Raw genomic sequence first — 26,905 nt, 5'->3', positions numbered from 1 at the left:
CTCTTCTCTTTCAAAACTAATAGTTCCCCTTGTCCCATGCAGAGAAGCTTCCCCCACCCTCTGATGTCCTGGAGTTGGCTAGCAGGCATTATGCCCATAGCGTGACACTTAAGTGGCCTTTTCAAGGCACTTTGCCAAGGAAAGACAGTTCCTTCCCTAGGAGAAATTCTGTTGATAGTAACTACAGTTTAAGTAAAACCTTTGAACTTGTTACATAGATTTAATGAAAAAGAATTCTGGGTATACATGTGCTTGCTTTTTTTTTCCCTCAAGACTTTGCTTGGCTCCCCAATTCAGATCTCTCCTTGAATATCAGTTATTCAGAGGACCTCCCCGAGTGCCTGATAGAAAATAGATTCTACTCCCCACCCCTGTCACTTTGTTTCCTTTCCAATTCCAGTTGACCTGAAATTGATTCTGACTCATGGCGACCCCATGTGGGTTCCCTTAAACCCACGGCCGTCAAGTCGATTCCAACTCACAGTGACCCTACAGGACAGAGTAGAACTGTCCCATAGTGTTTCCAAGGATTGCCTGGTGGATTTGAACTGCCGACCTTTCGGTTAGCAACTGTAGCTCTTAACCACTGTGCCATCAGGGTTTCCTTACCCTGCTTTAATTTTCTTCATAGAATTCATCACTATCTGAAGGTGTTCCATATTTACTTGTTTATGCTCAGCATGAATGTATATCCCAAGTGAGCAGAAGTGTGAGCAGAAATGCCCTATGTCTCCTTCACTGATACATTCACTGTCTCTAGAATAATGCCTGGCATATAGTAGGCATTCAATAAGTATTTATTGAATGAATGAATGTTACCTAATTTAGAAGTCAGAAAGGGTACAAAACTGAAACAAAGCAATGTCATAAATAAATTGTGGCCTTTTTATCCTGTGGCAGTGAGCTGCCAGTCAAGGTCTTCTGCACTGAGAAATGAGGACAGCTCAGTTTTAGGGAAAATAATAACCTGGAGTTGATGTTCAAGATGGATTGGATATGTTGGTGCCAAATGAACACTGACTAATAAGTTTAGCACGATGTGTACTCGAGGGAACAAAAAGAAAGCTAAGGAAAGATGAGATTCTTAAGAATTAACACTGAGCTGATGGCAGGGAGGTGGGTGAGAAGGCACCTGGGATGACAGGGAAGAATGAGAGCTCCTTTTTTTTACGTGAATCTCCACAAAAAAGTGGGAATCCTAGACAATTCACCTTCTGCAAAGCCAGTGTAAGGGAACAGCTTAAATGGACAAAGACGACCCTGTTTGTGTTAAGCTGATTAACCCTTTCCAGTTTCTCCAGTGTCTCCAGTATCTCTCTTAAAACAGAATCACCTTCTCCACACATTAACTCCTGCTATTTACTACCTAAATACTACTAATAAAACACCACCGCCGGACACTGGGTCCAGTAGACTTCGGAGGCCTCCAGCTTCTGACCCTGTGGTGAACTTGAACCTCCTCAGGGGACCCAGCTAGTGACACCTCTCTTCAGCCCAGTGGCTCCCAAATTTTGCTGTACATTGGAAACACTTGAAGATTAAAAAAAAAAAAAAAAAGCCTAGCACCCACATTCTAATTTGATTAGTATGGACATCTGGATTTTTGAAAACTCCTCAGGAAATTCTAATGTTCAGCAAAGTTTGAATGGGCTAACCACACCTTTTCCAGGGCTGCCTGTACTCTCCTTCCCCGGCCAAGGCTGCAGGGAGTGACAGAAGGTTGTTCTCTGTGCTTCAATCGCATCTCACCTGCTTAATAAGGTTCATCAGCCTGGCAGGGGCACCTGGAAGTCTGCCTTATGAGAAAGGAAAGATGAATGCAGCCACTGTGAAAACCACCGTATAAATATCTGACAATTGCACGAATCACCGCCCCTCCCCCGCCCCCGCCGTCGTCCCCGCATCCTCCTGCACGCAGAGCGCACGCTGAGGCCTCCCGGCCCGGCGGGTCTGGTCTTCACGGCCCTGCCCAGCGCCGGTCTGGGGTTGCTACGGGGGAGGGGGACGCGGAGCCGGGAAGAGGCGGCGCTCGGGACTCTCCGCCGTGGCGACAGCAGAACCGAAAGCAGCAGCCGGGCGGCCGGGCGGGGGCGAAGGAAGGGGGCGGGCGCGGGCGCGGGCCGGGGCAGGGCGAGCTGGCGCGCGGAGGGCCGGGAATGCCCGGGGCGCGGGTCCCCACAGCCGCCGGTGGCCCGCGTCCGGGCGATGGCTCTGCGTCTCGTTGCCGACTTCGATCTCCAGAGGGACGTGCTCCCGGGGCTGCTGGCGCAGCGGGCGGCGCCGGCTGTCGCTGGGGCCCCAGGCGGCGGCGCAGGTGCGGGAGACGCGCGTTGGGGGCGGCTGGCCTGGGGGAGGACGGGAGTCCTGAGCCAGTCATACCTGGGGGCGCCCAGAAGGGGCTGGTGGGCGCGGGCCCGGTGGGGAGCAGCCTGTGGCCCTGGCCAAAATGTGAAGTTGGCGCCGCCTAAGGGGTGAGGTACCGTCTCTGCAGACCCAGCTTCTTAGGCTTTGCCACCCTCACCCCTGTCTTCGAGGTGGAGGTTGGAGGTGCAGAGCCGAGGCAAAGTCATAGCTGGGTTGCATCACTTTCTCGAACGAGTTCTGCTTCTGACTTGCTTGTTACCCGAAGTAATTCACCCTCAATTGGAAGGCCGGGGACACTAGTGGTACCCTCAGCATCACCTCATGTGGGGGAAGGTGTGGAGGAGCAGCTGCCTGAACTCTCCTTCCCAGGCAAAGGTTGCCAGGAGTGGGAGAGTGTCGTTCTCTGCTTCAGTCGGTCGCATCTTACCAGTCTAGGAAGGCTCATCAGCCTGGTAGGGCCTCTTGGAAGTTCGCTTTATGAAAAAGGAAAGATGAATGTGGCCACTATGAAAACCACCATATAAACACGGAACAATTGTACAATTCGTCCCCACATTTGTGGGGGGACGAATTGTGCAACTGTTACGTGTGAACAGCGTCAGTGATTTAAGGGACATAGTCCTTCCTGGGTGAAGTGCAAGAGGGCAGGGGCCAGCTTTCAGGCCCTGAGCCGTGAACCGAGTGCCTGCTGTGCTCCAAAGAAGCACCAAACCATCTCCACCAGCACCAAGCACACCACCTGTGTAGGCCAGCAAATGGGGGGAGTGGGACAAAGTGATGCTCAGATTTCCTGCCCCACTTTTTCAGGGAGAACTGGAATACATTCCCAATATTTGAGGCCTTGTTTATCATCTGCCACAAAAGCCTTTGTTTTGATTTTGGTGAAACAGTGAAGTTACTTTCTGAACCTTCCCAGCCTTTGTCTACTTCAAAGAAGAGGCATTTGGTGGTTTCCTAGTTTTTTCTTTTTAAGAAGAGAAATTTTTAAAAAATTGTGCTTTAGATGAAGGTTTACAGGAAAACCAGTTTCTCATTAAACAGTTAGTACACATATTTTTCTATGACATTGGTTAACAACCTCGTGACATGTCAACACTCTCCCTTCTCAACCTTGGGTCCCTTCTTATTACCAGCTTTCCTGTTCGCTCCTGCCTTCCAGACCTTGCCCCTGGCCTGGTGTGCCCCTTTAGTCTCGCTTTGTTTTATGGGCCTGTCCAATCTTTGGCTGAGGGGTGAACCTCAGGAGTGACTTCATTACTGAGCTGAAAGGGTGTCTGGGGGCCATACTCTCAGAGGTTCTCCAGTCTCTGTCAGGACAGCAAGTCTGGTCTTTCTTTTTGAGTTAGAATTTTGTTGTACATTTTTCCCCAACTCTGTCCAGGACCCTCTATTGTGATCCCTGTCAGAGCAGTCAGTGGTAGAAGCCAAGCACCATCTAGTTGGACCGGGCTCAGTCTGGTGGAGGCCATGGTAGATGTGATCCATTCATCCTTTGGGCTAGTCTTTCCGTTGTATCTTTAGTTTTCTTCATTCTTCCTTGCTCCCAACCAGGTGAGACCAGTGGAGTATCCTAGATGGCCACTCACAGGCTTTTAAGACTCCAGATGCTACTGACCAAAGTAGAATGTAGAACATTTTTTAAGAAGAGAAATTTATTGTAAACGACAGTGTATCTTCAGGGCTTAAATTCAGCTTTAAGGCAATGGTGCCTCTGGGTCCCACCTAGTGCATTGGACCATCCACTTCTGTGTGTTTGCCTTTCTTTCTCTGGTTTTCCTTAAACATTGTGGACTGTTTGAGGGCATTTTTTGGAGGGGTATTAAATTACTCCTATCTGCAACTTCTTCCCTCCTGTCCTATGGCTTGTAGCAGAATTATTTGTAGGTTTCATTGCCTTGATATATTGGTTATTAGTTCTAAATAAAGAATCGTATATGTTTGTGTAGCTCAAGGCTTAAGTTTGCTGTTAATAGCATTATTAGTACAGTTTCATGAGTGGGATGGGATGAGATGGGGAGAGGAATTTGAAAAATCTCCCAAATGACTAAAGAGCTTTTGAAGGCTTAATTTTTTGAAATGCATTAGACATTTCCAAGTCTATTTTCCACCACAAAGTAGGCTTTTCTTTAAACTCACACCTTGTCTAGCTAAATGGCAGTTGACTGCAAATATGCCTTTAGATGAAATGTGAAATGCCACAGTCACCTGTTTCAGTAATGTGGGTTGTGATTGAAATGCTGTGTCTGACCCAGTTGGATTCTTGGCTTCTTTGTATCTTTCATTTCAGCTGTGAAGAAATTTAAAGTTGTGTATTGACCTTCTACCAAACAACAGATACTCTGTTGGTAAACCTACTAGAAATACAAGCTTTTTGGATATTGGTAGTATTTTGTTCTTACAGAGCATCTTGGTAAGTTGTTAGCCCCATTATATATATTAAGGGAAATTGCTACCTCCAATAATCACTAGTGGGTGGTAGCTCAAAAGAACACAAGTTAAGCTTCTCAATTCCTCTTCTATAATTTGTAGCACTGGCAGGGGAATCTGGGATTCTGTTTTATTTCTAGCACAGCGTTACTCCACACCTTTGTGCAAATTATTTTTTTTCTAAGTCCCAGCTTTTCAAATGTAAATTATGAATAATTACATGATTGTAATGTCTCCTCCTTGCAGCTTGCTTTCTAAATTTGAAGCCTTAGTATTTTTACATCAACAAATACAATTGAAGATTTCTTAGTGGTGCTGATACTCGTGAAGTATGACATATTCTTGGCAAAATAACCAGTGAGATATGCTAAGTCAGCCATAGAAATTCTGTGCCTATGGGATAGCATTTTAGTCAACAAGGGGTTGAAGAGTAAGGAGACCACATCTGGTTACTGCATCTGTTCCTGGTCCAGAGCTGAATTTTGGGAAAATGGTTTCTCTTAAAACATGGAGAAAATATTTGTTCTTTCAAAAATTAAAACAATTATACAAAAAGATATTTAAACATATATAAGCTGTAAAGTGGAAACCCTGGTGGTGTAGTGGTTAAGTGCTGTGGCTGCCAACCCAAAAGATTGGCAGTTCAAATCCACCAGGTGCTCCTCAGAAACTCTATGGGGCAGTTCTACCCTGTCCTATAGGGTCGCTATGAGTCGGAATCAACTTGACAGTAATGGGTTTGGTTTTTTTTTTTTTTTGGAAACTGTAAAGAATAACAATAAAAAAATAAAGCAAAGCCAAGCGCTCAACTACCCAGCTTAAAAGTAGAACAGTATCAAGACTTTTGAAGGCTCTTATGTGCCCCTATCCGATCCTGTTCCTATCTCTGTCCCTCAACCCCCAGAGGTAACAACTACTTTAACTTTTATGTTTTCAGCATTTCTTTGATTTACAGTTTTAACCCATATGTATATCTCCCTAAGGAATATCATTTCATTTTGCTCTTTTGTGAATGTTAAATAAATGAAAAGCATAATATATGTTTTCTTTTTGCTTTTTCCACCTTAATATTGTGAGATTTATCCATGTTGATTGCTGTAATTGTAGGTCATTCATTTTCATTGCTGTATAGTATTCTATTGTGTAAGTATACAACAATATGGTAGACATGGAGATGTACTGCCAAGATTCCTCTTTCAAGGAAGTACTTGTCCCAGCTCACGCAGTGGAGTACTATTACTGTAATACTGATGCTATAATCTGATTTTATTTTTTTCCATATTAATAGTGTGTTGTTCCAGTATCACTAGCCGCATAGTTCTTTCTGTTCTCACTGATAGCAAAGTCACGTGAGTTACACATCAAGTTTCCATATATGTGTGAGTCTCCTTTTCTGGGTTCTTTATTGTGTTCCACTGGTAATTTGAGATGACAACATTTTAATAATTATGCTTTATGTTAAGTCTTGATTATTGGTAGGGTAAGTCCCTTCATCTTAGTCGTCTTCTTGGTTGTTGTATACCCTTTGCCCTTTCTTATGTATTTTGGAATCAGCCTGTCAAATTTTACTGAAAACTCTATCGCAATATTGATTGGAGCTGCATTCCATCTATAAATCAGCTTGAGGAGATCTTCCCAACCTTGAACAAAGTATAGCTTGCTATTTTTTAGGCCCTCTTTAATGTCTTTTAACAAGTTTTAGAATTTTCTCCCTGAAAGTTCTGCACACCTTTTGCTAGATTTATTCCTAGGTTATGTGTTGTTGTTGTTGCTCTGATGAATGGCACGTTTCAAAGCATTACATGTTTTAACTTTTGCTGGTATATAGCAATGCAGTTGATTTTATATATCGATTTTTGATTCTAATGCTTAATCCTTTGTTGGACTGGATCATACCCTCAAGAAACAAAAAACAAAAAAAGTTTTGTGGGATGTACATTTTCTAAGGTTTACATGTCATATGTATTTAAGACAAAATAATGTAAGTTTTCTTTCCCCATCTTCTGGCTTGCTTTGATTTGTCTCTGATTTATGATATACCAGATTGATTCAGACTTTCAAATGTTGTCATCATTAATCTTGGCCAGGGAAGTGATATATTTTACCAGGTGACTGATTCAAAAGTAATGATTTTTTGTTGTTGTTGTTGTTGTGCTCCCTGTATACTGCCAGACTGACTTGATGGCCAGGCAGTTGGCTTAGTCTCGTTGTTTTCATTTGTTGTTTCACTACTCTTTTCCAGCACCCTTCGTTTTTTCTTCCCCTGCTTTCCTAGTGTCCTTTTTAAATGCTCATTTATTTTTTTAATGCTTCTCTTTTATTATCATAAAAATATACATCATACAACATTTGCCAATTCAGCATTTTTCAGGTGTACAATTTAGTGATATCAATTATATTAATTATGTTGTACAGCCATTACCCTTAATTGATGCCAAATTTCCCATCACCAGAAACAGAAACCCACTGCCTCTAAAACAATGGTTCCCCTTTTCTTCCTCCCTCCCACCCCTGGTGACCACTAAAACATATTGTTCTCCATACATTTGCCTACGTTTTAATGCTTCTTAACCAATTACCCCATCCTTGTTTTATCTTCTTTTATTCAGAATATGAAATATAAATCACATGATGATGTTTACTTCATAGGTTTAGGAACTCTAATATCTGGTAATGTTGCACCTGAGGACTTATATGTGAATTACTAACAGAATAGGAATGCCATAGGTATGATCATATTTCATTAGTTCTTGGTTTATGTATTGGGAACTAGTTAAAGTTTTTGTGTAAGACTGTGTGACCCATTTCCCACAAGTATAGTCATTGGAAAGACAAGAAATACTTTTGATTTTTGTCTTATTGCAATTAGGAACCAAATTTACACATTTGGCAAGCATTTTCCTGTGAAGTAAAATCACTTATACCTGGCAAAGAGTAGGTTGGAATGGATGAGACTATCTGGTAAACCAGCTTCTGTTTTTACATGCGCTAGGACTTGCCAAGACAGTAAATATCTAGGTACTGTCCTTTCTTCTGTAGATTTACTTGTGCAAATATCTTATTTATCAAAATGCTACATTTTTTCTTCATGGGCCCTGAGTACACAGAACTGTAAACTTAAACCTCATTTCCTCATTTGAAATGCTAAACTTCCTCCTCTGGACTTTCCAGTGATGACCTACTGGGAGAAGAGTCAGAATGAATAAGCAAATAGTCTGTTGACTACTTCTTCTAAAAGGGTGTGTCTAAAACATAAATAACTGAGTAATCTGGGGGAAGAAGGGCTGTTGGGCTAATGTGTGTATGGTAAGACATTACTCTCTGGATTTGCAACATCGCCAAATTTGTCTAACAAATGTCCTTGAAATGGCAACCACGTACTTAACTACAGAATTAATGGAAGTCTGTGGTTATTGTGGAGGCCTGGTGGTGCAGTGGTTAAGAGCTCAACTGCTAATCAAAAGGTTGACAGTTCAAGTCCACCAGCTGCTCCTTGGAAACCCTATGGGGCAGTTCTACTCTGTCCTGTAGGGTCGCTATGAGTTGGAACCAACTCCCTGGCAATAGACCTGGTTTTTTTTGGTTTGCAGTTACTATCCACTGTGCCCATGGAAGCATTATTTTTATTATTTCTTTTACTTTGTCTACCATAGTTACACTATAAGCCAGTCCTAGTTTTGCTGCCTAATGAAAATTGCTTCATCTGTAATGTAAATATGTAATTCAGTGGTTCTCAATCCTTGCTGCACATTAGAAAAACCTGGGAAATTGAAACATACACACATACCCCAGAGACTGGGCTCCACACCAGCCCTAATAAAAGTAGAATGTTTTGGGTATAGTTTGGGTATCAGTGTTGTTTTAAAAGTTCCCCGATGATTCCAACACACAGCCAGAGTGGAGAACCACTGGCTTAATGGAATAAGTATATATCATTTATTGTAATCTGCACATGTTTTGGAAATTTTTGTTTTCTTAATCTTTTAGTGATTTGAAAATAGATGTGCTTTTGCAAGGAATTGGATTTTCTTAGCAAGATTTCATGTGAAAGAGTTTATCTTGGCTAAAGCATTTTAAGTGTACTTTTGAGCTGGTCTCTCCCAGCATCCTTAGAATCTTGAAAGAAAATAAATACTTCTCAAAATATTGACCCGTTGCATTCCAGAAGTTGTCAGAATCATGTGCAGAACAAAAAGAAACTCACCAAAATTCTTTTTAGATGTCTTCAAAATCTACCTTCAAAGGATTTTTGGGTAATTACTCACTTTCCATTGTAAGCTTGATACAGGAAGCTTAGCTGATTGTTATGTTTACCTTTTTCTATGTTTGAGATCAGTCTGTGCCACTTTTTCACTGTATGATGTTAGCCAAGGTTCTTAACCTGATTGAAACTCAATTTTTTAATCAGTACAATGGGCCTATAATACTTTGTGCATGGTATGGACAAGCTCAGCTCAGAATAAAACTCTGAATTGTGAAGGTTTATTTAGCACTACAGAGCCCTGGTGGTGCAGTGGTTAAGAGCTTGCCTGCTAACCAAAAGGTAGGCAGTTCGAATCCACCAACCACTCCTTGGAAACCCTATAGCGCAGATCTACTCTGTCTTATAGGGTCATTATGAGTTGGAATCAACTTGACAGCAGTATGTTTCATATTTTTTGGTATTTAGCACTACAGGAGTCCTTGAATAGCACAGATGCTGAAGTGCTCAGCTACTAGCCGAAATGTTTGCTGTTTGAATCCACCCAGAGGCTGGTGGATTCAAACAGCAATATGCTTGGAGGACAAGCCTGGCGATATGCTTCTGAAAGATCAGAGCCTTGAAAACTCTATGGGGCAGTTCTACTCTGCACACATGGGATCACCATGAGTTGAAATTGTCTCGACAGCAAAAACAACATTTAGTACTAAGCTAATTGTTTGAATTATATTATTCTCTTAAGAGGCCAATTTATTATCCTTATTTTTTCTTGAATCTAGTCAGTGGGAAGTGTGTCTGACAGCTCAGAATGTGGAAAAATGTATACACTCATGTATAAAAAACACTTTCCACTCCTTCCACACTTCCCCTAGAAAGTCCACACAGCTTCTTCCTGTGAGGGGTGGGGAAGAGAGATCCCAGGATGAAGCCTGAGTTCTCAATGAAACTTGCCCTTCCTCTCTAAATATTTCTCTGCCCCAGTTACAATGCAGGAATCCAGGTCACCAATTTTTCTAGTATGTTATCTTTTTAATTAGTAATACAAACTGAAATTTGCTCTGAGTTAAAGAATATTTTGCAATCAAGTCTGACTCTTAGAATTTGTCATAATGTAATGATATATTTAACATCTAAGAAGCTTAAGAAATTTAATTTTGGAAAACTTTTGGGGGAATTGCAGAAATATATATTTTTCCCCAATTAATGATGATAATATTAGTGCCATATTTGTCAATGTTTAGATCTTTTAACTGTAGAATTGGGAAAAATATCTCAAAATCTTAGAAGAAAGATCATTATCGGGTAATTTATAAGTTAAATGTTTCAAGTAAAGAATTTTTATCTTCTTTATTAGAATATGTCCTATATACAGAAAACTATACGAATCATAAGTGTACAGTTCAGTTACTTTTTAAAAAGTGAACACACTCATGTAACTAGAACTCAGAGGAGGAAACAAAATATTAACAGTACCCCAAAGGTCTCCTTCATGCTCTCTTCTGGTAATTACTCATCTAACACTGTAGATTCATTTTCAGACTTTGTATGCAAATTGAATCACAGAGTTTGTGCCTTTTTTTGGGAGGGGAGAGGGCAGAGGATCTGAACTTTTTTTTTCAATTATTTATATTGTATTGTCATAGCATGCTACTCCTTTCTCATTGCTGTATAGTATTCCATTGTTTGAATATATCAAAATTTATCCATTCTTCTCTTGAGGACAATTTGGGTTTCCAGTTTGGCTGTTATGAAATGTAGTGCAAAAGACATTTTTGTATGTATCCTTTGATTTTATATATATATATGTGTGTGTGTGTGTATGTCAGCAAAGGATACATACAAAGAATGTCTGTTGCACTATAGTTCGTAACAGGAAACTGGAAACCCCAAATGACATTCTTATATGTATCCTTTGGAAAAAAAAATATGTATGTACACACACGTGTGTATGTATATGTATTATAAAACCCCAACCCAGTGCCGTCGAGTTGATTCTGACTCATAGCGACCCTGTAGGACAGAGTAGAACTGGACCATAGAGTTTCCAAGGAGTGCCTGGTGGATTCGAACTGCTGACCTCTTGGTTAGCAGTCATAGCACTTAACTACTATGCCATAACAAAAAAAAAAAAACCAAACCCGTGTGTGTGTGTGTGTGTGTGTGTATATATATTCATATATATAGTGGATTACACCTCAACATAAAGAAAACAAAAATCCTCACAACTGGACCAATAAGCAACATCGTGGTAAACAGAGAAAAGGCTAAGGTTGTCAAGGATTTCATTTTACTTGAATTCACAATCAGTGCTCATAGAGGCAGCAGTCAAGAAATCAAACGACACATTGCATTGGACAAATCTGCTGCAAAAGACCTCTTTAAAGTGATAAAAAGTAAAAGTGTCAAGGCAGGGTCAAGATGGCTAACTAGCCAGAAGCCTGTGCTGAACTCTTTTGCAACAAAGACCTGAAAAAACAAGTGAACTGATTGTATATATGACAATCGACGAACCTTGAGTATCAAGTGTAGAATTAAGGAATCAATCTGAGTGACTGGGGAACAAGAGACAGTGCAGAAGCAGCGACGAGTTGCTGAGCCCATGCAGCTCCTCAGCTCCGATTCCTTGGTGCCGTTCTTTGGTGTGAATGCGGTGGGGCTGATGGTAGTTTCCTGAGACACTGCAGCTTCAGCGAAAGAAGGCAAGCAAAGAGGTGCACCCCTGACCCTGTGGCGTGTCTACAGCCAGGCTGGCCACAGCGTTTAAGAAGCGGCTGCTTCAGTAAAAGAAGGCAAATGAAATGCCGGCACCCTGACACCCTGGTGTGACAGCCATCGGTCTGGCTGTGGGGTTTAGGACAAAGCTGCTTCAGTGAAAGAAGACAAGCTTAGGAAGCAGCCCTAACCCCCTGGGGCAATCCCAGCAGGGATGCAGCCAGCACACACAGGCTACACACGCCTCTGGAATCTGAGATAAAACAGCACTCTCAACACAAGCTAAGTGATTCTGTCTAATTTACTGCATGGATCTAATAGCTCCTTCTTCTGAAAGTACTCTCTCCTATCTACCTGATCCCCCTCACCACCCCCCCCACCCCAGCCAGCTGCATTAACAGTTGAATTCCCTGGGCCTGAGATAGAATCTGCTGTACCCTCTTGGAGCCATTCTCCTGGCCTGGGAGAAGAAGCAAACTGACAAACGGGGAAAAAATACCTCCCCAGCTCCCCTAATCTGGAAGCCCAGAATGGAAGCAGCTCCAGTCCAGGCATAAGTGATCACAGACTTTGGCTTTCACCCCTACAGGGATCCAGATGACTATTATAATGCAAGGGCAAATCTGTTAGAGGTCTGACTGTAATTGTTTCAGCTGTGCAGTGGACAGGCAGGTTTTGGAGATCTGAAACCACTCTGCCTATTAAACAGAGCCCTCTCCTACCCACAACAGGGACCTGAGGGCTGGAGGCTCCATCCATGCCGCCTAGCCACCTGTGAAAGGGGTCTGAGGATAGTGGTGCCTTGTAGTCTATACAGGTATAAGCACTGGGTGCCTAAGGTACAGCTGCAGAGCCCACCCACCAGAGCACTCTAGAGAACAGAGACACTAATTCCTCACTGACACTTGGGGGAAGGCTCTCAGCACCCTACCTTCCTCAGAGTGTGACTGCCTGCCGCTACCAGAAACCAGTGCATACAACCATCACCACTATTCCTCTAAGATAGTAGGTGAGAACTTACACCACACTAGGTGACTGACTATCAGGACACCTGAGCTGATTCTATACAAGAATAGTGAATGGACTCCTAGGCTTATGTACCTTGTAAGAGATCTAGCCATCTGGTAACAGGAAATAGTGCTTCAAGGCTCCAGTAATCAAGTTAGTGCACTCTAGTAGCCTATTTGGGTACACTGAAACAAAACAAAGCAAGAAGCTAGGACACAGTGAACAAATATAAAATTAATTATTACAATAACTTAAAGATGGCTTGGAGACAGCAGTCGATATCAAATTACATAAAGAAGCAGACCATGATTGCTTCAACAATCTCCCAAAACAGAGAATCAAGGACTCTCTTGGATGAAGAAGCATTCCTGGAATTGCCAGACATGGAACAAAAGATTAATATACAGAACACTTCAAGACATCAGGAACGAGATCAGGCAATATACAGAAAAAGCCAAGGAACACACAGATAAAGCAGTTGAAGAAATGAAAAACATTATTAAAGAACATAATGAAAAATTTAATAAGCTGCAAGAATCCATAGAGAGACAGCATTCAGAAATCCAAAAGATTAATAATAAAATTACAGAATTAGACAACTCAATAGGAAGTCAGAGGAGCAGAATTGAGGACCTGGAATGCAGAATTGGGAGATGGAGGATAAGGCACTTGACATCAACATATTTGAAGAAAAATCAGATAAAAGAATTAAAAAAAATGAAGAAACCCTAAGAATCATATGAGACTCTTATCAAGAATAACTTGTGAGTGATTGGAGTACCAGAACAGGGAGGGATAACAGAAAATACAGAGAGAAGTGTTGAAGATTTTTTAGCAGAAAACTTCCCTGACATCATGAAAGATGAAAAAATATCTATCCAAGGTGCTCATTGAACTCCATACAAGGTAGATCCCAAAAGAAAGCCACCAAGACATATTATCAGCAAACTTGCCAAAACCAAAGATAAAGAGAAAATTTTAAGAGCAGTCAGGGATAAGCAAAAAGTCACCTACAAAGGAGAATCAATAAGAATAAGTTCGGACTACTCGGCAGAAACTGTGCAGGCAAGAAGGCAGTGGTGACATGTACAGAGCACTGAAGGAGAAAAATTGCCTGCCAAGAATCATATATCCAGCAAAATTGTCTCTCAAATATGAAGGCGAAATTAAGATATGTACAGATAAACACAACCTTAGGGAATTTGCAAAAACCAAACCAAAACTAAAAGAAATACTAAACAGAATTCTCTGGTTAGAAAATCAATAATACCCGATATCAACACCATACTAGAATGCAGAACAAAGCATCCAGATATCAACTCAGAGAGGGAAATCACAAAAATAAAATAAGACTAAAAAAAAAAAAAAGCTCAAAACAGGGAATCAGTGATGTCATCATGTAAAAGTTAACAATAATCAATAAAGAGGGACTAAATAAAGTAGACATAGATCTTCCATATGGAGAGGAACTCAAGGTGGTATAGGGAGATATAAGTTAGGCTTATACCTAGAAAAACAGAGGTAAATATTGAGGTAACCACAAAGAAGACTAACAATCTCACACTTCAAAATAAAAACCAGGATAAACATAAAGACCCAGCAAAAACAAATTCAACTACAATGAAAAAGAGGGACACATGATTTACAAAGAAAAACTTCTCAGCACAAAAAAGTAACTGTCAACAACAAACATAAAAAGCCATGAAAATGACAGCACTAAACCCATACCTATCTATAATCACGCTGAATTTAAATGGACTAAATGCACCAATAAAGAGACAGAGAGTAACAGAATGGATAAAAAAACATGATCCAGCTATACGCTGCCTACAAGAGACACACCTTAGACTTAGAGACACAAACACACTAAAACTCAAAGGATGGAAAAAAATATATCAAGCAAACAACAATCAAAAAAGAGAAGGAGTGGCAATATCAATTTCTGACAAAATAGACTTTAAAGTTAAATCCACCACAAAGGATAAGGAAGGACGCTATATAATGATTAAAGGGACAATATACCAAGAAGATATAACCATATTAAATATTTTTGGACCCAATGACGGGCTGCAAGATACTTAAATAAACTCTAACAGCATAGAAAAGTAAGACAGCTGCACAATTATAGTAGGAGACTTAAAACACCACTTTTGGTGAAGAACAGGACATCCAGTAAGAAGCTCAGTAAAGACACGGGAGATCTAAGTGCCACAATCAACCAACTTGACCTCATAGACATATATAGAACACTCACCCAAAAGCTGCAAAGTATACCTTCTTTCCTAGTGCACATGGAACATTCTCTAGAATAGACCACATATTAGGTGATAAAGCAACCCTTAGCAGAATCCAAAATATTGAAATATTACAAAGCATCTTCTCTGACCATAAGGCCATAAAAGTAGAAATCAATAACAGAAAAAGCAGGCAAAAGAAATCAAACACTTGGAAACTGAACAGTACCCTGCTCAAAAAAGACTGGGTTACAGAAGACATGAAGGAGGGCATAAAGAAATTCATAGAATACAATGAAAATGAAAACACTTCTTACCAGAACCTTTGGGACACAGCAAAAGCAGTGATCAGAAGTCAATTTATATCAATAAATTTATATCACACATCCAAAAAGAAGAAAGGGCCAAAATCAAAGAATTATCCCTACAACTTGAATAAATAGAAAGAGAGCAACAAAAGAAACCCACAGGCACGAGAAGAAAACAAATAATAAAAATTAGAGCTGAACTAAATGAAATAGAAAACCAAAAAACAATTGAAAGAATTAACAAGACCAAAAGCTGGTTTTTTGAAAAACTCAACAAAATTGATAAACCACTGGCCAAACTGACAAAAGAAAAACAGGAGAGGAAGCAAATAACCCAAATAAGAAATGAGATGGGGATATTACAACAGACCCAACTGAAAAGAATCATATCAGATTACTATGAAAAACAATACTCAAACAAATTTGAAAACCTAGAAGAAATGGATGAATTCCTAGAAACACACAACCTACCTAAACTAACACAAACAGAAGTAGAACAACTAAATAGACCCATAACAAAAGAAGAGATTGAAAAGGGAATCAAAAAACTCCCAAACAAAAAAAAGCCCTGGCCTGGACAGCTTCACTGCAGAGTTCTACCAAACTTTTAGAGAAGAGTTATCACCACTACTACTAAGGTATTTCAGAGCATAGAAAAGGACGGAATACTACCAAACTCATTCTATGAAGGCAGCATATCCCTGATACCATAAAAAAAGAAAATTACAGTCTTATATCCCTTATGAACTTAGATACAAAAATCCTCAACAAAATTCCAGCCAATAAAATTCAACAACATATGTAAAAAGTAATTGACCATGACCAAGTGGGATTCATACCAGGTATGCAGGGATGGTTCAACATTAGAAAAACAATTAATGTAATTCATCATATAAATAAAACAAAAGACAAGAGCCACATGATTTTATCAATTGATGTAGAAAAGGCATTTAACAAAGTTCAATGCCCATTCTTGTTAAAAACTCTCAGCAAAATAGGAATAGAAGGAAAATTCCTTAACATAATAAAGGGCGTTTATACAAGGCCAACAGCCAACATCACCCTAAATGGAGAGAGCCTGAAAACATTCCTCTTGAGAATGGGAACCAGACAAGGATGCCCTTTATCACCACTCTTATTCAACATTGTCCTGGAGGTCTTAGCCAGAGCAATTAGGCTAGATAAAGAAATAAAGGGCATCCAGTTTGGTAAGGAAGAAGTAAAAGTATCTCCATTTACAGATGATCTTATACACTGAAAACCCTAAAGAATCCTCAAGAAAACTACTGAAACTAACAGGAGAGTTCAGCAGAGTATCGGGATGCAAGATAAGCATACAAAAATCAGTTGGATTCCTCTACACCAACAAAAAGAACATTGAGGACGAAATCACCAAAACAATACCATTTACAGTAGCCCCCAAGAAGATAAAGTATTTAGGAATAAATCTTACTAGAAATGTAAAAGACCTATACAAAAAAACAAGACTCTACTGCAAGAAACCAAAAGAGAACTACATAAGTGGAAAAGCATACCTTGCTCATGGATAGGAAGACTTAACTTTGTAAACATGTCTATTCTACCAAAAGCCATCTATAGATACAATGCAATTCTGACGCAAATTCCAATGGCATTTTTTAATGAGATGGAGAAACAAATCACCAACTTCATATGGATGGGAAAGGGGTCCCGGATAAGTAATGCATTACTGAAAAAGAACAAAGTAGGAGGCCTCATTCTGCCTGATTTTAGAGCCTATTATTACCGCCACAGTAGTCAAAACAGCCTGGTACTGGTACAACATCAGATACGTAGACCAATGGATCAGAATTGAGAATCCAGACATAAATGCATCCACATATGAGCAGCTGATATTTGACAAAGGCCCAAAGTCAGTTAAGTAGGGAAAAGACAGCCTTTTTAATAAATGGTGCTGGCATAACTGGATATCCATCTGCAAAAAAAATGAAACAAGACCTATACCTCATACCATGCACAAAAATGAACTCAAGATGGATCAAAGACCTAAATATAAAACCTAAAACGATAAAGATCATGGAGGATAAAATAGGGACAATGCTAGGAACCCTAATACAAAACATTACTAAAAATGCAGAAAAGAAACCAGATAACAGGGACGGCTCCTAAAAATCTATGCTCATCCAAAGACTTCACCAAAAGAGTAAAAAGATTATCTACAAACTGGGAAAAAGTTTTTAGCTACGACACTTCCGATCAGTGCCTGAATCTCTAAAATCTACATGATACTGTAAAAACTAAACAACAAGAATACAAATAATGGGCAAATGATATGAACTGGCACTTGACTAAAGAAGACATTCAGGCAGCTAACATATACATGAGGAAATGCTTACGATCATTACCCAAATCAAAACTATAATGAGATTCCATCTCACTCCAACAGGTCTGGCATTAATCCAAAAAACACAAAATAATAAATGTTGAAGAGGTTATGGAGAGACTGGAATACTTATACACTGCTGGTGGGAATGTAAAATGGTACAACTACTTTGGAAATCGATTTGGCGCTTCTGTAAAAAACTAGAAATAGAACTACCATACAATCCAGTTATCTCACTCCTTGGAATATATCCTAGAGAAATAAGAGCCTTTACAGGAACAGATATATGCACACCCATGTTCATTGCAGCAGTGTTTACAATAGGAAAAAGATGGGAGCAACCAAGGTGCCGATCAGCAGATGAATAGATAAATAAATTATGGTATATTCCCACAATAGAATACTACACAATTCATGAGACATAACATGGAGGAACCTGGAAGACATTATGCTGAATGAAATTAGTCAGTTGCAAAGGACAAATATAAGACCACTATTATAAGAACTCGAGAAATAGTTAAAACAGAAGAAAATATTCTTTGATGGTTACGAGAGGGGGGAGGGAGGGAGAGAGGAAGAGGGGTTTTCACTAATTAGATAGTAGATAAGTTTTCTTTTGGGTGAAGGGAAGGACAACAGACAATATAGTAGAGGTCAATACGACTGGACTAAACCGAAAGCTAAGAAGTTTCCTGAATAAACTGAACGCTTCGAAGGCCAGTGTGGCAGAGGCGGGGACATGGTTTCAGGGCACATCTGAGTCAATTGGCATAATAAAATCTATTTAGAAAACATTCTACATCCCACTTTGGAGAGTGGTATCTGGGGTCTTAAACACTAGCAAGCGGCCATCTAAGATGCATCAATTGGTCTCAATCCATCTGGAGCAAAGGAGAATAAAGAACACCAAAGACAGAAGGTAATTATAAGCCCAAGAGACAGAAAGGGCCTCATGACTACATCAGCCTGAGACCAGAAAAGTAGATGGCGCCCAGCTACAACTGATGACTGCCCTGAGGGAGCAGGAGAGCAGTGGGATGCAGACCTCAAATTCTCATGAAAAGGCCAGACTTAATGGTCTTACTGAGACTGGAAGGACCTCGGAGGTCATGGTTCCCAGGCACTCTGTTAGCCCAAGACAGGAACCATTCCCAAAGCCAAGTCTTTAGACAGGGATTGGACTGGACTATGGGTTAGAAAATGGTACTGGTGAAGAATGAGCTTCTTGGGTCAAGTAGACACATGAGACTATTTTGGCATCTCCTGTCTGGAGGGGAGATGAGAGGGCAGAGGGGGCCAGAAGCTGTCCGAATGGACATGAGGAGAGACAGTAGAGGGAAGGAGTGTGTGGCCTCATTGGGGGAAAGCAATTAGGAGTGTAAAGCAAGGTGTATATAAATTATTGTATGAGAGACTGACTTGATTTGTAAACTTACACTTAAAGCACAATAAAAATTAATTAAAAAAAAAAAAGTAAAGGTGTCACCTTGAAGACCAAGGTGTGCCTGACCCAAGCCATGGTGTTTTCAATAGCCTCATATGCATGTGAAAGCTGGGTAATGAATAAGAAAGACCAAAGAAGAATTGATTCCTTTGAATTATGGTGTTGGTGAAGAATATTGAATACACCATGGACTGCCAAAAGAATGAACAAATCTGTCTTGGAAGACGTACAGCCAGAATGCTCCATAGAAGCAAGGATGTCAATACTACCTCTCAAATAGTTTTGGACATGTTATCAGGAAGGATCAGTCCCTGGAGAAGGACATCATGCTGGGTAAAGTAGAGGATCAGTGAAAAAGAAGACTTTCAATGAGATGGATTGACACAGTGGCTGCAACAGTGCTCAAGCATAACAACAATTGTGAGGATGGCTCAGGGCCTGGCAGTGTTTTGTTCTGTTGTACATAGGGAGGGTCGCTATGAGTAGGAACTGGAACTGACTCAATGTCACCTAACCACAACGATGTACACACACAGAATATATATAAATATATATGTATGTTATGTGTATACATGTCAGCAAAAGATACATAATATCTGTTGCACTACAGTTGTACTGTGTACATATATACATGTGTGTATACATATGTATATATATGTACGTATGTATATATATATATATCCATCACTTACCTGTCATTTTATTGTACTGTGGTGTTTTATGTATTGCTGTGATGCTGGAAGCTATGCCACTGGTATTTCAAATACGTGCAGGGTCATCCATGGTAGACAGGTTTCAGCGGAGTTTCCAGACTAAGCAGACTAGGAAGAACGACCTGGCCCTCTACTTCTGAAAAAATTGGCCAGTGAAAACCTTATGAATAGGTTGGAAGGCACTCAAAATATGACTCCCTGATGAAGATCAAAGACTAGAGCCTTCAGTACGGATTACACCTCAGGACAAAGAAAACAAAAATCCTCACAACTGGACCAATAAGCAACATCCTGATATACAGAGAAAATAATTGAAATTGTCAAGGACTTCGTTTTACTTGGATCTACAATCAACACCCATGGAAGCAGTAGTCAAGAAATCAAACCACTTATTACATGGGGTGAATCTGCTACAAAAGACCTCATTAGAGTGTTAAAAAGCAAAGGTATCATTTTGTAGGCTAAGGTGTGCCTGACCCACACCATAGTCTTTTCAGTTGCCTCATATGCATGTGAAAGCTGGACAATGAAAAAGGAAGACTGAAGAAGAACTGATGCATTTGAATTATGGTGTTGGCGAAGAATATCGAATATACCATGGACTGCCAGGAGAATGAACAAGTCTGTCATGGAAGAAGTACAGCCAGAATACCCCTTGGAAGCAAGGATGGTAAAACTCTGTCTCATGTACTTTGGACATGTTATCAGAAGGGAGCAGTCCCTGGAGAAGGACATCACACTTGGTAGAGGGTCAAAGAAAGAAGGGAAGACCCTCAATGAGATGGGTTGACAACAGTGACTGCAATGATGGACTCAAGCATAGCAATGATTGTGAGGATGGTGCAGGATCGGGCAACGTTTTGTTCTGTTGTACATAGGGTTGCTATGAGTTGGAACTGACTCGATGGCAGCTAATGAAAATAACATGTATATAACTCACTGTGGTTGAGTCGATCCTGACTCATAACGACCCCATAGGGTTTCCAAGGCTGTAAATCTTTACGGAAACAGACTGCCACATCTTTCTCCCACGGAGCAGCTGGTGGATTCAAACCACAAACCTCTTGGTTTGCAGCCGAGTGCTTTAACTACTGCACCACCAGTGTGTGTGTGTGTGTGTGTGTGTGTATGTAGTAGTGCAATTGCTAAGTCATTTATGTTTAGCTTTCATAGATACTGCCAGTTTTCAGTTTATACTCCCATTTGCAGTGTATGAAAGTTCCAGTTGCTTCACATTTCTTGGTATCACATTAAATTATATTATAACATGGTATAATTATTAACATATAATAATTACATTATATTAGAACATAATAAGTCAGGGATATGTGCTGTAATATTTTAACCAATGAAAGAATAACAAAAATATGTAACTGACAAGTTAATAGATGGGAAAATGAAATATAAAAAATGTTGATTAATGCATAAAAGAACAAGAAAAGAGTAAAACAGTTGGATTACATGTAAAACAAATAATAAATGATAGAAATAAACCCAATATATCAGTAATTACTTTAAATGGACTAAATATTCCTATTAAAAGATTAAGATTGTCAGATTGGTAAAAAAAAAAAAAATCTACTAGATACTAGTTATTAGACATGTACCTTAAATATAAGGACATCAGATGACTAATAACAAAAGAATGTTAAAGTTATACCATGTAAATAGTAGCCAAAGAAGCTGATGCAGCTATAGCAATATCAGACAAAGTAGACTTTAAAACAAAAAAAATTATAAGAGGTAAAGGAGGATATTTCATAATGAATAAAAGGGTCAAGCCACTGGGAAACTATAACAGTTGTAAATTTGTATGCACCTAAAGACATAGTTCAAGATATGTAAAGCAAAAGCTGATAGATACTTAAAATTTATTGATATATAACACAGACACAGAAGAGTATACAGATCAAGAGTACATACAGCTCAGTGAGTTATTGCACAGTTAGCATACCAGTATACTCAAGATATACAGCATTATCAGCTCCTTAGAGGACCCCGTTGTAATCTCTCCCAACTATTATTCCCTTCCTCTTCTCCAAAGGTCAACTACTACTACCAGATAGCTTTGCTTGTTTTTAAATTCTATGGAATAGAATCATTACTAAGTATTCTTTTGTACTTGGCTTCTTTCACTAATATTATATTTGTTATATATATTTTTAAACATCTCCTACTAAGTATTAACTTGCTATTATTATCTTACCGTTTCAGATATTTTAGAAAATTATGACAGCTTACGTGTACTAAATTTTGAAAGAAATGGAAATATTATTTATACCTATAAGGTATGTTTATGTTCTTTTTTGACATAGTTCTATACAATATATTATTGAGGAGTAATGAATAAGAATTGTCCTTTAACCTTTAACATGTGATTTTAGTTCTTTATTTTTTTGGTGAGATTTAATATGGTAATTGAAATTTAGTTTTATGAAATGTTTTCTTTTTTAAATAAAATAAAATTGAATGTGTATAATATATAATGCAGTGCTCAAAATTTTTTGAATAAAAAAATCCATTTTCTATAGGAAAAATGCTATGTAAAAGATTTATAAACCAAATTAATATGTTAAATTTTTAGCTTTGAGAAAAATATGAGTACTCTAAGTTGTCCATCCAGACAGACTAAAGATATGCTGGGACTTTTGAGGTATTATTATTTAACAATGTATTTTCAAAGTTAAGTGTTCTAAGGCAAAATATTCTAACTTTATTGATCACTTTACCGTATTAGAGAAACATGAAAGAATAATTTCAGTGTTCAGTTTGCTTTGCAAAATTGTATCACTATACTTTTTTTGGTTAAAAAAAGCTATTATTTTAAATCGTATCTAAGGATGATGTATTTAAGGAATTGTTTGATTCAAAAGTTTTACTTATAAGAATATTATAGACCTACTTTAGCCATTCCTAGTATCCGTTGTACCTATTTTCTTAAAGGTAAAAATGGAAATACAAAAAGATTGACTCCTTCACCATGTTAAGTCCTACTATACGGGGTTTTAAAACATGGCCAGGATCCTGCATGTTCATTTCAATTCTGGAGTCCGCATGAGTAGCTAAAACAGGTTCAGTTCCATTCTGACATGGATGGCAAAATACCCTCAAAGTGCTTACTGCTAAGATTAGTTGAATTATTGCAGGTTTTGTTTTGTGTTTAACTAATAACATCCTAACTTCTAAATAAGGATATTTAGTAAACATTTGGTTAAATTTTTCTTTCAGGATGATAAGGGAAGTGTCTTCTTTGGATTATATGATTGCCAAACCAGACAAAATGAGGTAAAAAAAAAATCACTGTAAACTGTAGATTATTCATTGGTTACTTTACTGCTCTTACAGTATCTTTCTTTCTGCTCTTCCTTTTCCAAGATATAAATCCCCATTTTATCTTCTAAAAATTTGTTTACATATCTTTGCCTGCTTTCTCTTCTCCCTTTTAACATCACCATCCTAAAAAAGTTTTAAAAATTTTAAAAAATGCAAGGATTCCTAGACCCGAAATAAATTCACATTTAACTAAGATAATTTTTAATATCTGCTAAGATCTCTTAGTCCTTTGAAATTTAAATAAAATAAGACCAAACCAATTATTCCAGTATTATGTAGGAATCTAGGAGGTCCAATGGCCTCCCCAAGATTAGTGTGCTCCTAAGAGCTTTGTTAATGGGGCTGGGAGTAGGGCTGCGTTTTTTCTGTGGTGTTTGGCTGCAGTAGGGTGGTTATTGTCTATAAATTTTTTGTCTTGCTAGGCTTCCCCTTTCCTGGCACTTTGCCTAGAAAGAGTAGGTATTTGTTGGGGCATTTTTTTTGTCTGTTCCTGTTGCCGTTTCCAGGTTATTTGTTTCTTCACCTCCCATTCTGGGATATATGAAGCAAAAAGAAAACCCGGAACTCACCACTGTTTGTTCCTCAGGACACGAGGTCTTTAGATGGTCTGCCTTCTCTCCACTTTTCCGAGTCGTCTTAGGTTTTTTTTTTTTTTTTTAATCCAATGCCCAGGGATTTTTAGCTGTACTTAGTGGAAGAAATAGAAGTGGGTCTACTGTACTTTGGTTTTTCTCTCAAGTTTTAACTGAATAAGCTCTCCTTATAGTATCCAAATGGGAAGCAAAGTATTACTTATTTATGACTAGATGAGTTCCCAATACCTTTTGTCCCTCACCCCTTCTTTCCTCTCCTTCTACTCTCCTTTATGCAAGCTTTCTTTGTTAATGTGTACAAGAGTGGGTGTGACCTAAGCTGGTTGAATACAAATGAATAGTGGACTTTGCTGGGAATTTGGGACTTAAACTCCTCTTTTCTACTGGTTTTGGTGATATGTGAAGTGAGATCTGGAATTGCTGTGGCTTTGGAGAATAGAACTTGGAGCTACCTGGGTGGCCACTGTACAGAGGCTGAAAATGGATTTAATCCCAAAAGCCAAGAGATAGGTCTTACCAGCCATGGGTCAAGCCAGTTCTGAAGCCACATACTCTGTACTATTCAATTCTATAAATCACTAATTGCCTTTTTACATAAGCTGGTTTGGGGCAGATTTTTTGTTGCTTACAACTGAAGAATCCTGATACTTGAATACCTTTTGACCCAGAAATTCCATTTTGAAGTTTTTTTTTTTGGTTTTTGTTTTTACTTTGAAGTTTTGAGTCTACGGAAATATGTGTACAAGTTCACAAAGATGTATGTAAAGGAAAGTTCATTGGATCATTGTAATACCTAAAAGTAGGAAGCGGTCTAAATGCCTATCATTAAGTTCTTTGGAAATCCATACTGCCATTAAAAGATTAAAGGATTAAGACTTGTATAAATGTAAACTGGCACAGGAGGCACTCCAAAAAATTGTTACATAAGAAAGCAAGTTGCTAGAAAAATACGCTCCATTTATGTTAAAAAAAAAACTTATAAGAACACTATGCAATATATGCGCATAAATATGTACTGAAAATTTAAAATATTTGGGAGGCTACAGAGCAAATTATAAATGCGTTTCCTTTGGGAAGGGAGTTGGGGCTGGGTGAGCATAACGGAAGACTTTGGCTTTTTATTTTGGTAGTGTTTACATCTTTTAAACACGGAGACTGTGTGTGTTATTTTATAATTAAGAGGTTAGTACATTAAAAATTATGCATATACAACTGTGATTCTTCTTGCTTATAAATTAGAATCCCTCAGTTAGAGAAAGTGTCAAAGGAAACCAAAACTTCTCACCCGAATTCAGCACCTTCATGTTAACTCAAAGGTTACTTTCTTGACTTTCACAACCTTTTTTACCACCTCTGACCGTAGAGTTTTAGTGTATTTTCAGTGCTCGTTTAGTTTGCAGGTGTTGAATAACTTCTTAATACTTCCACTGTTCACCGTTTCTCTTAGCCTCTCTCCCTAGCCCTAAAGCTTCTTATCTCCCTTTTGTCCTCTGAGTGTTCTACTGTAAGAGAGCGTTGACCTAATATAACTGTGATTATCTCCACTTCCTCAATCTGCACATCACATCCTCCTTCCAAATGACCATTTTCATGTTCTTTAATACTCAATGAAATGGAATCTTGTAACATTTTGAAAATTTCAAACAGCAACAAGAAAATTAAAAAAGTAGAAAGATTAAATAAAGGTAAAAAAAACTACTTTTGCCACTCCTCTAAATATGAGAGTCCTATAGGAGATACACTTGTGACAGTCTTTAAGACATAACTAATGATATCATAGTCAGTTGTGTAATTTGGTTAAAATTTTACCTGCCTCACTAATTATAATAGCTAACAATTGAGTGCTTATTATGTGCAGCAGATAATGCACTAAGTGCCTCAGATGGATTGTCTCACTTGATCTACCTAACAATGAGACAGGCATTATCATTCTTATTTTACTGATGGGAGGATAGAGAGGTTGAATAATTTGTCCAAGATCACACAGCTAGCAAGTGACAGAATCAGGATTTGAACCTCCTTTTTCTAGTTTGGCTCCAAGATCTGTACTCTTATCCATTATGTTCTGTTGCTTCATGGGTGAATTTCAATACCAAATACAATCTACATTAACAAATTTTTTCTTAAAAAAAAAAATCTGGATTTATTAGGCCAAAATCTTGCAAAGGTATTGGTTAGTCTACTATGCAAATAGGGTATATAAAGCCACCCAGTAGATTTAAGTGACCTTGCAGGAACTGGTTGAATGCTATGCAAATGAAGTGACTATGGTCTACCAAGGGGATTGGTCAATTAGTGGTCCTGGTGGAAGGGCCATGTCTTGAAATTGAATATAAGGGCCAATCCCAGAGAGGTCGAGGGGGACCTCACTACCATCAAGAAGAGCCTGGAGTGGAGCACATCTTTGGATCTGGGATCCCTGAGTTGAAAACCTCCTAGACACAGGAGAGAGAGCTATAACACTGAAGGTGGCAGGAGACAGCAAGAAACTGCGGCACCCATAGCAGATCCCAGCAGCACAGAAATGGCACAGCAGTATGAGCGGCAGAAATCAGGAGTCCAGCTCAAGGCAGCTGCAGTGGGCTTTTGGCAGGAGATGCCCAAGGGTGGCCTGGCCTGCGGGTATGGCCAAAAACGGCTGAAAGCTGTCCTGATTGACGAACTTGATTCTGTCTCCTGAGTTGTATCCTATTACTTCCAAGTGGATTCTGATCCTGAGTTATAGCCTGTTTCTTCCCTAATAAGCCACATAATCGTGAAAAAAAAAAAAATCTGGAACTTCTCAGTGTAGATAAACTAATTCATTGATGGTTCTTTAGTAAAGTGTTTTGTCACAATAATCTTTGGTAGAGAACTAAACGGGAATTTATAGTCATATAACCGCTATTTAACATGAACTCCACATTTAAGAAACTTTTTTTTTTTCCTTTTAAATAGCATCTCTATACCTTTGAGACAGACTTACAAGTTATCAGTTGCTCCATCAACAGTGAGAGAACTTTGCTTGGTAAGTTGAACACTTTTCTTCTATTGCTTCATGTCAAGAACTAAACTATATTTTTTAAGGGTTTCAAAATACTAGATTTTTGCAACATAGGTTATTCTGTAACAATGGTTTTCTGGAAAGATGTTCTTAGGGAATTAGGTTTGAAATAAACGATCTATAGGGTATACCTACAGAGAACGATGCTTTGTATTCTGCCATA

General features: G+C 39.0%; 1 protein-coding gene across 4 annotated transcripts in view; it reads left to right on the top strand.

The window, feature by feature from the left end:
• The first annotated feature begins 2,168 nt into the window (after nt 1–2,168).
• Nucleotides 2,169–26,905, top strand: part of GSAP (gamma-secretase activating protein) — a 99,446-nt gene continuing 74,709 nt past the window's right edge. For 3 of the 4 annotated variants that reach the window (XM_064289902.1, XM_064289903.1, XM_064289901.1), the window contains exons 1-4: nt 2,171–2,314; nt 21,988–22,061; nt 23,002–23,058; nt 26,637–26,706. In XM_064289902.1, the coding sequence (XP_064145972.1) occupies nt 2,206–2,314; nt 21,988–22,061; nt 23,002–23,058; nt 26,637–26,706 (310 nt within the window). In that variant the 5' untranslated portion in view covers nt 2,171–2,205. Of the gene's footprint in view, nt 2,315–21,987; nt 22,062–23,001; nt 23,059–26,636; nt 26,707–26,905 lie in introns of all 4 variants that reach the window. The other variant, XM_064289904.1, reaches the window with a different exon arrangement.

The sequence above is a fragment of the Loxodonta africana genome, chromosome 8 (assembly GCF_030014295.1).
Source record: "Loxodonta africana isolate mLoxAfr1 chromosome 8, mLoxAfr1.hap2, whole genome shotgun sequence".
NCBI classification, from domain to species: domain Eukaryota; kingdom Metazoa; phylum Chordata; class Mammalia; order Proboscidea; family Elephantidae; genus Loxodonta; species Loxodonta africana.
Note: the sequence above shows the minus strand (reverse complement) of the source record. Positions and strands in the feature narration are given on the sequence as shown.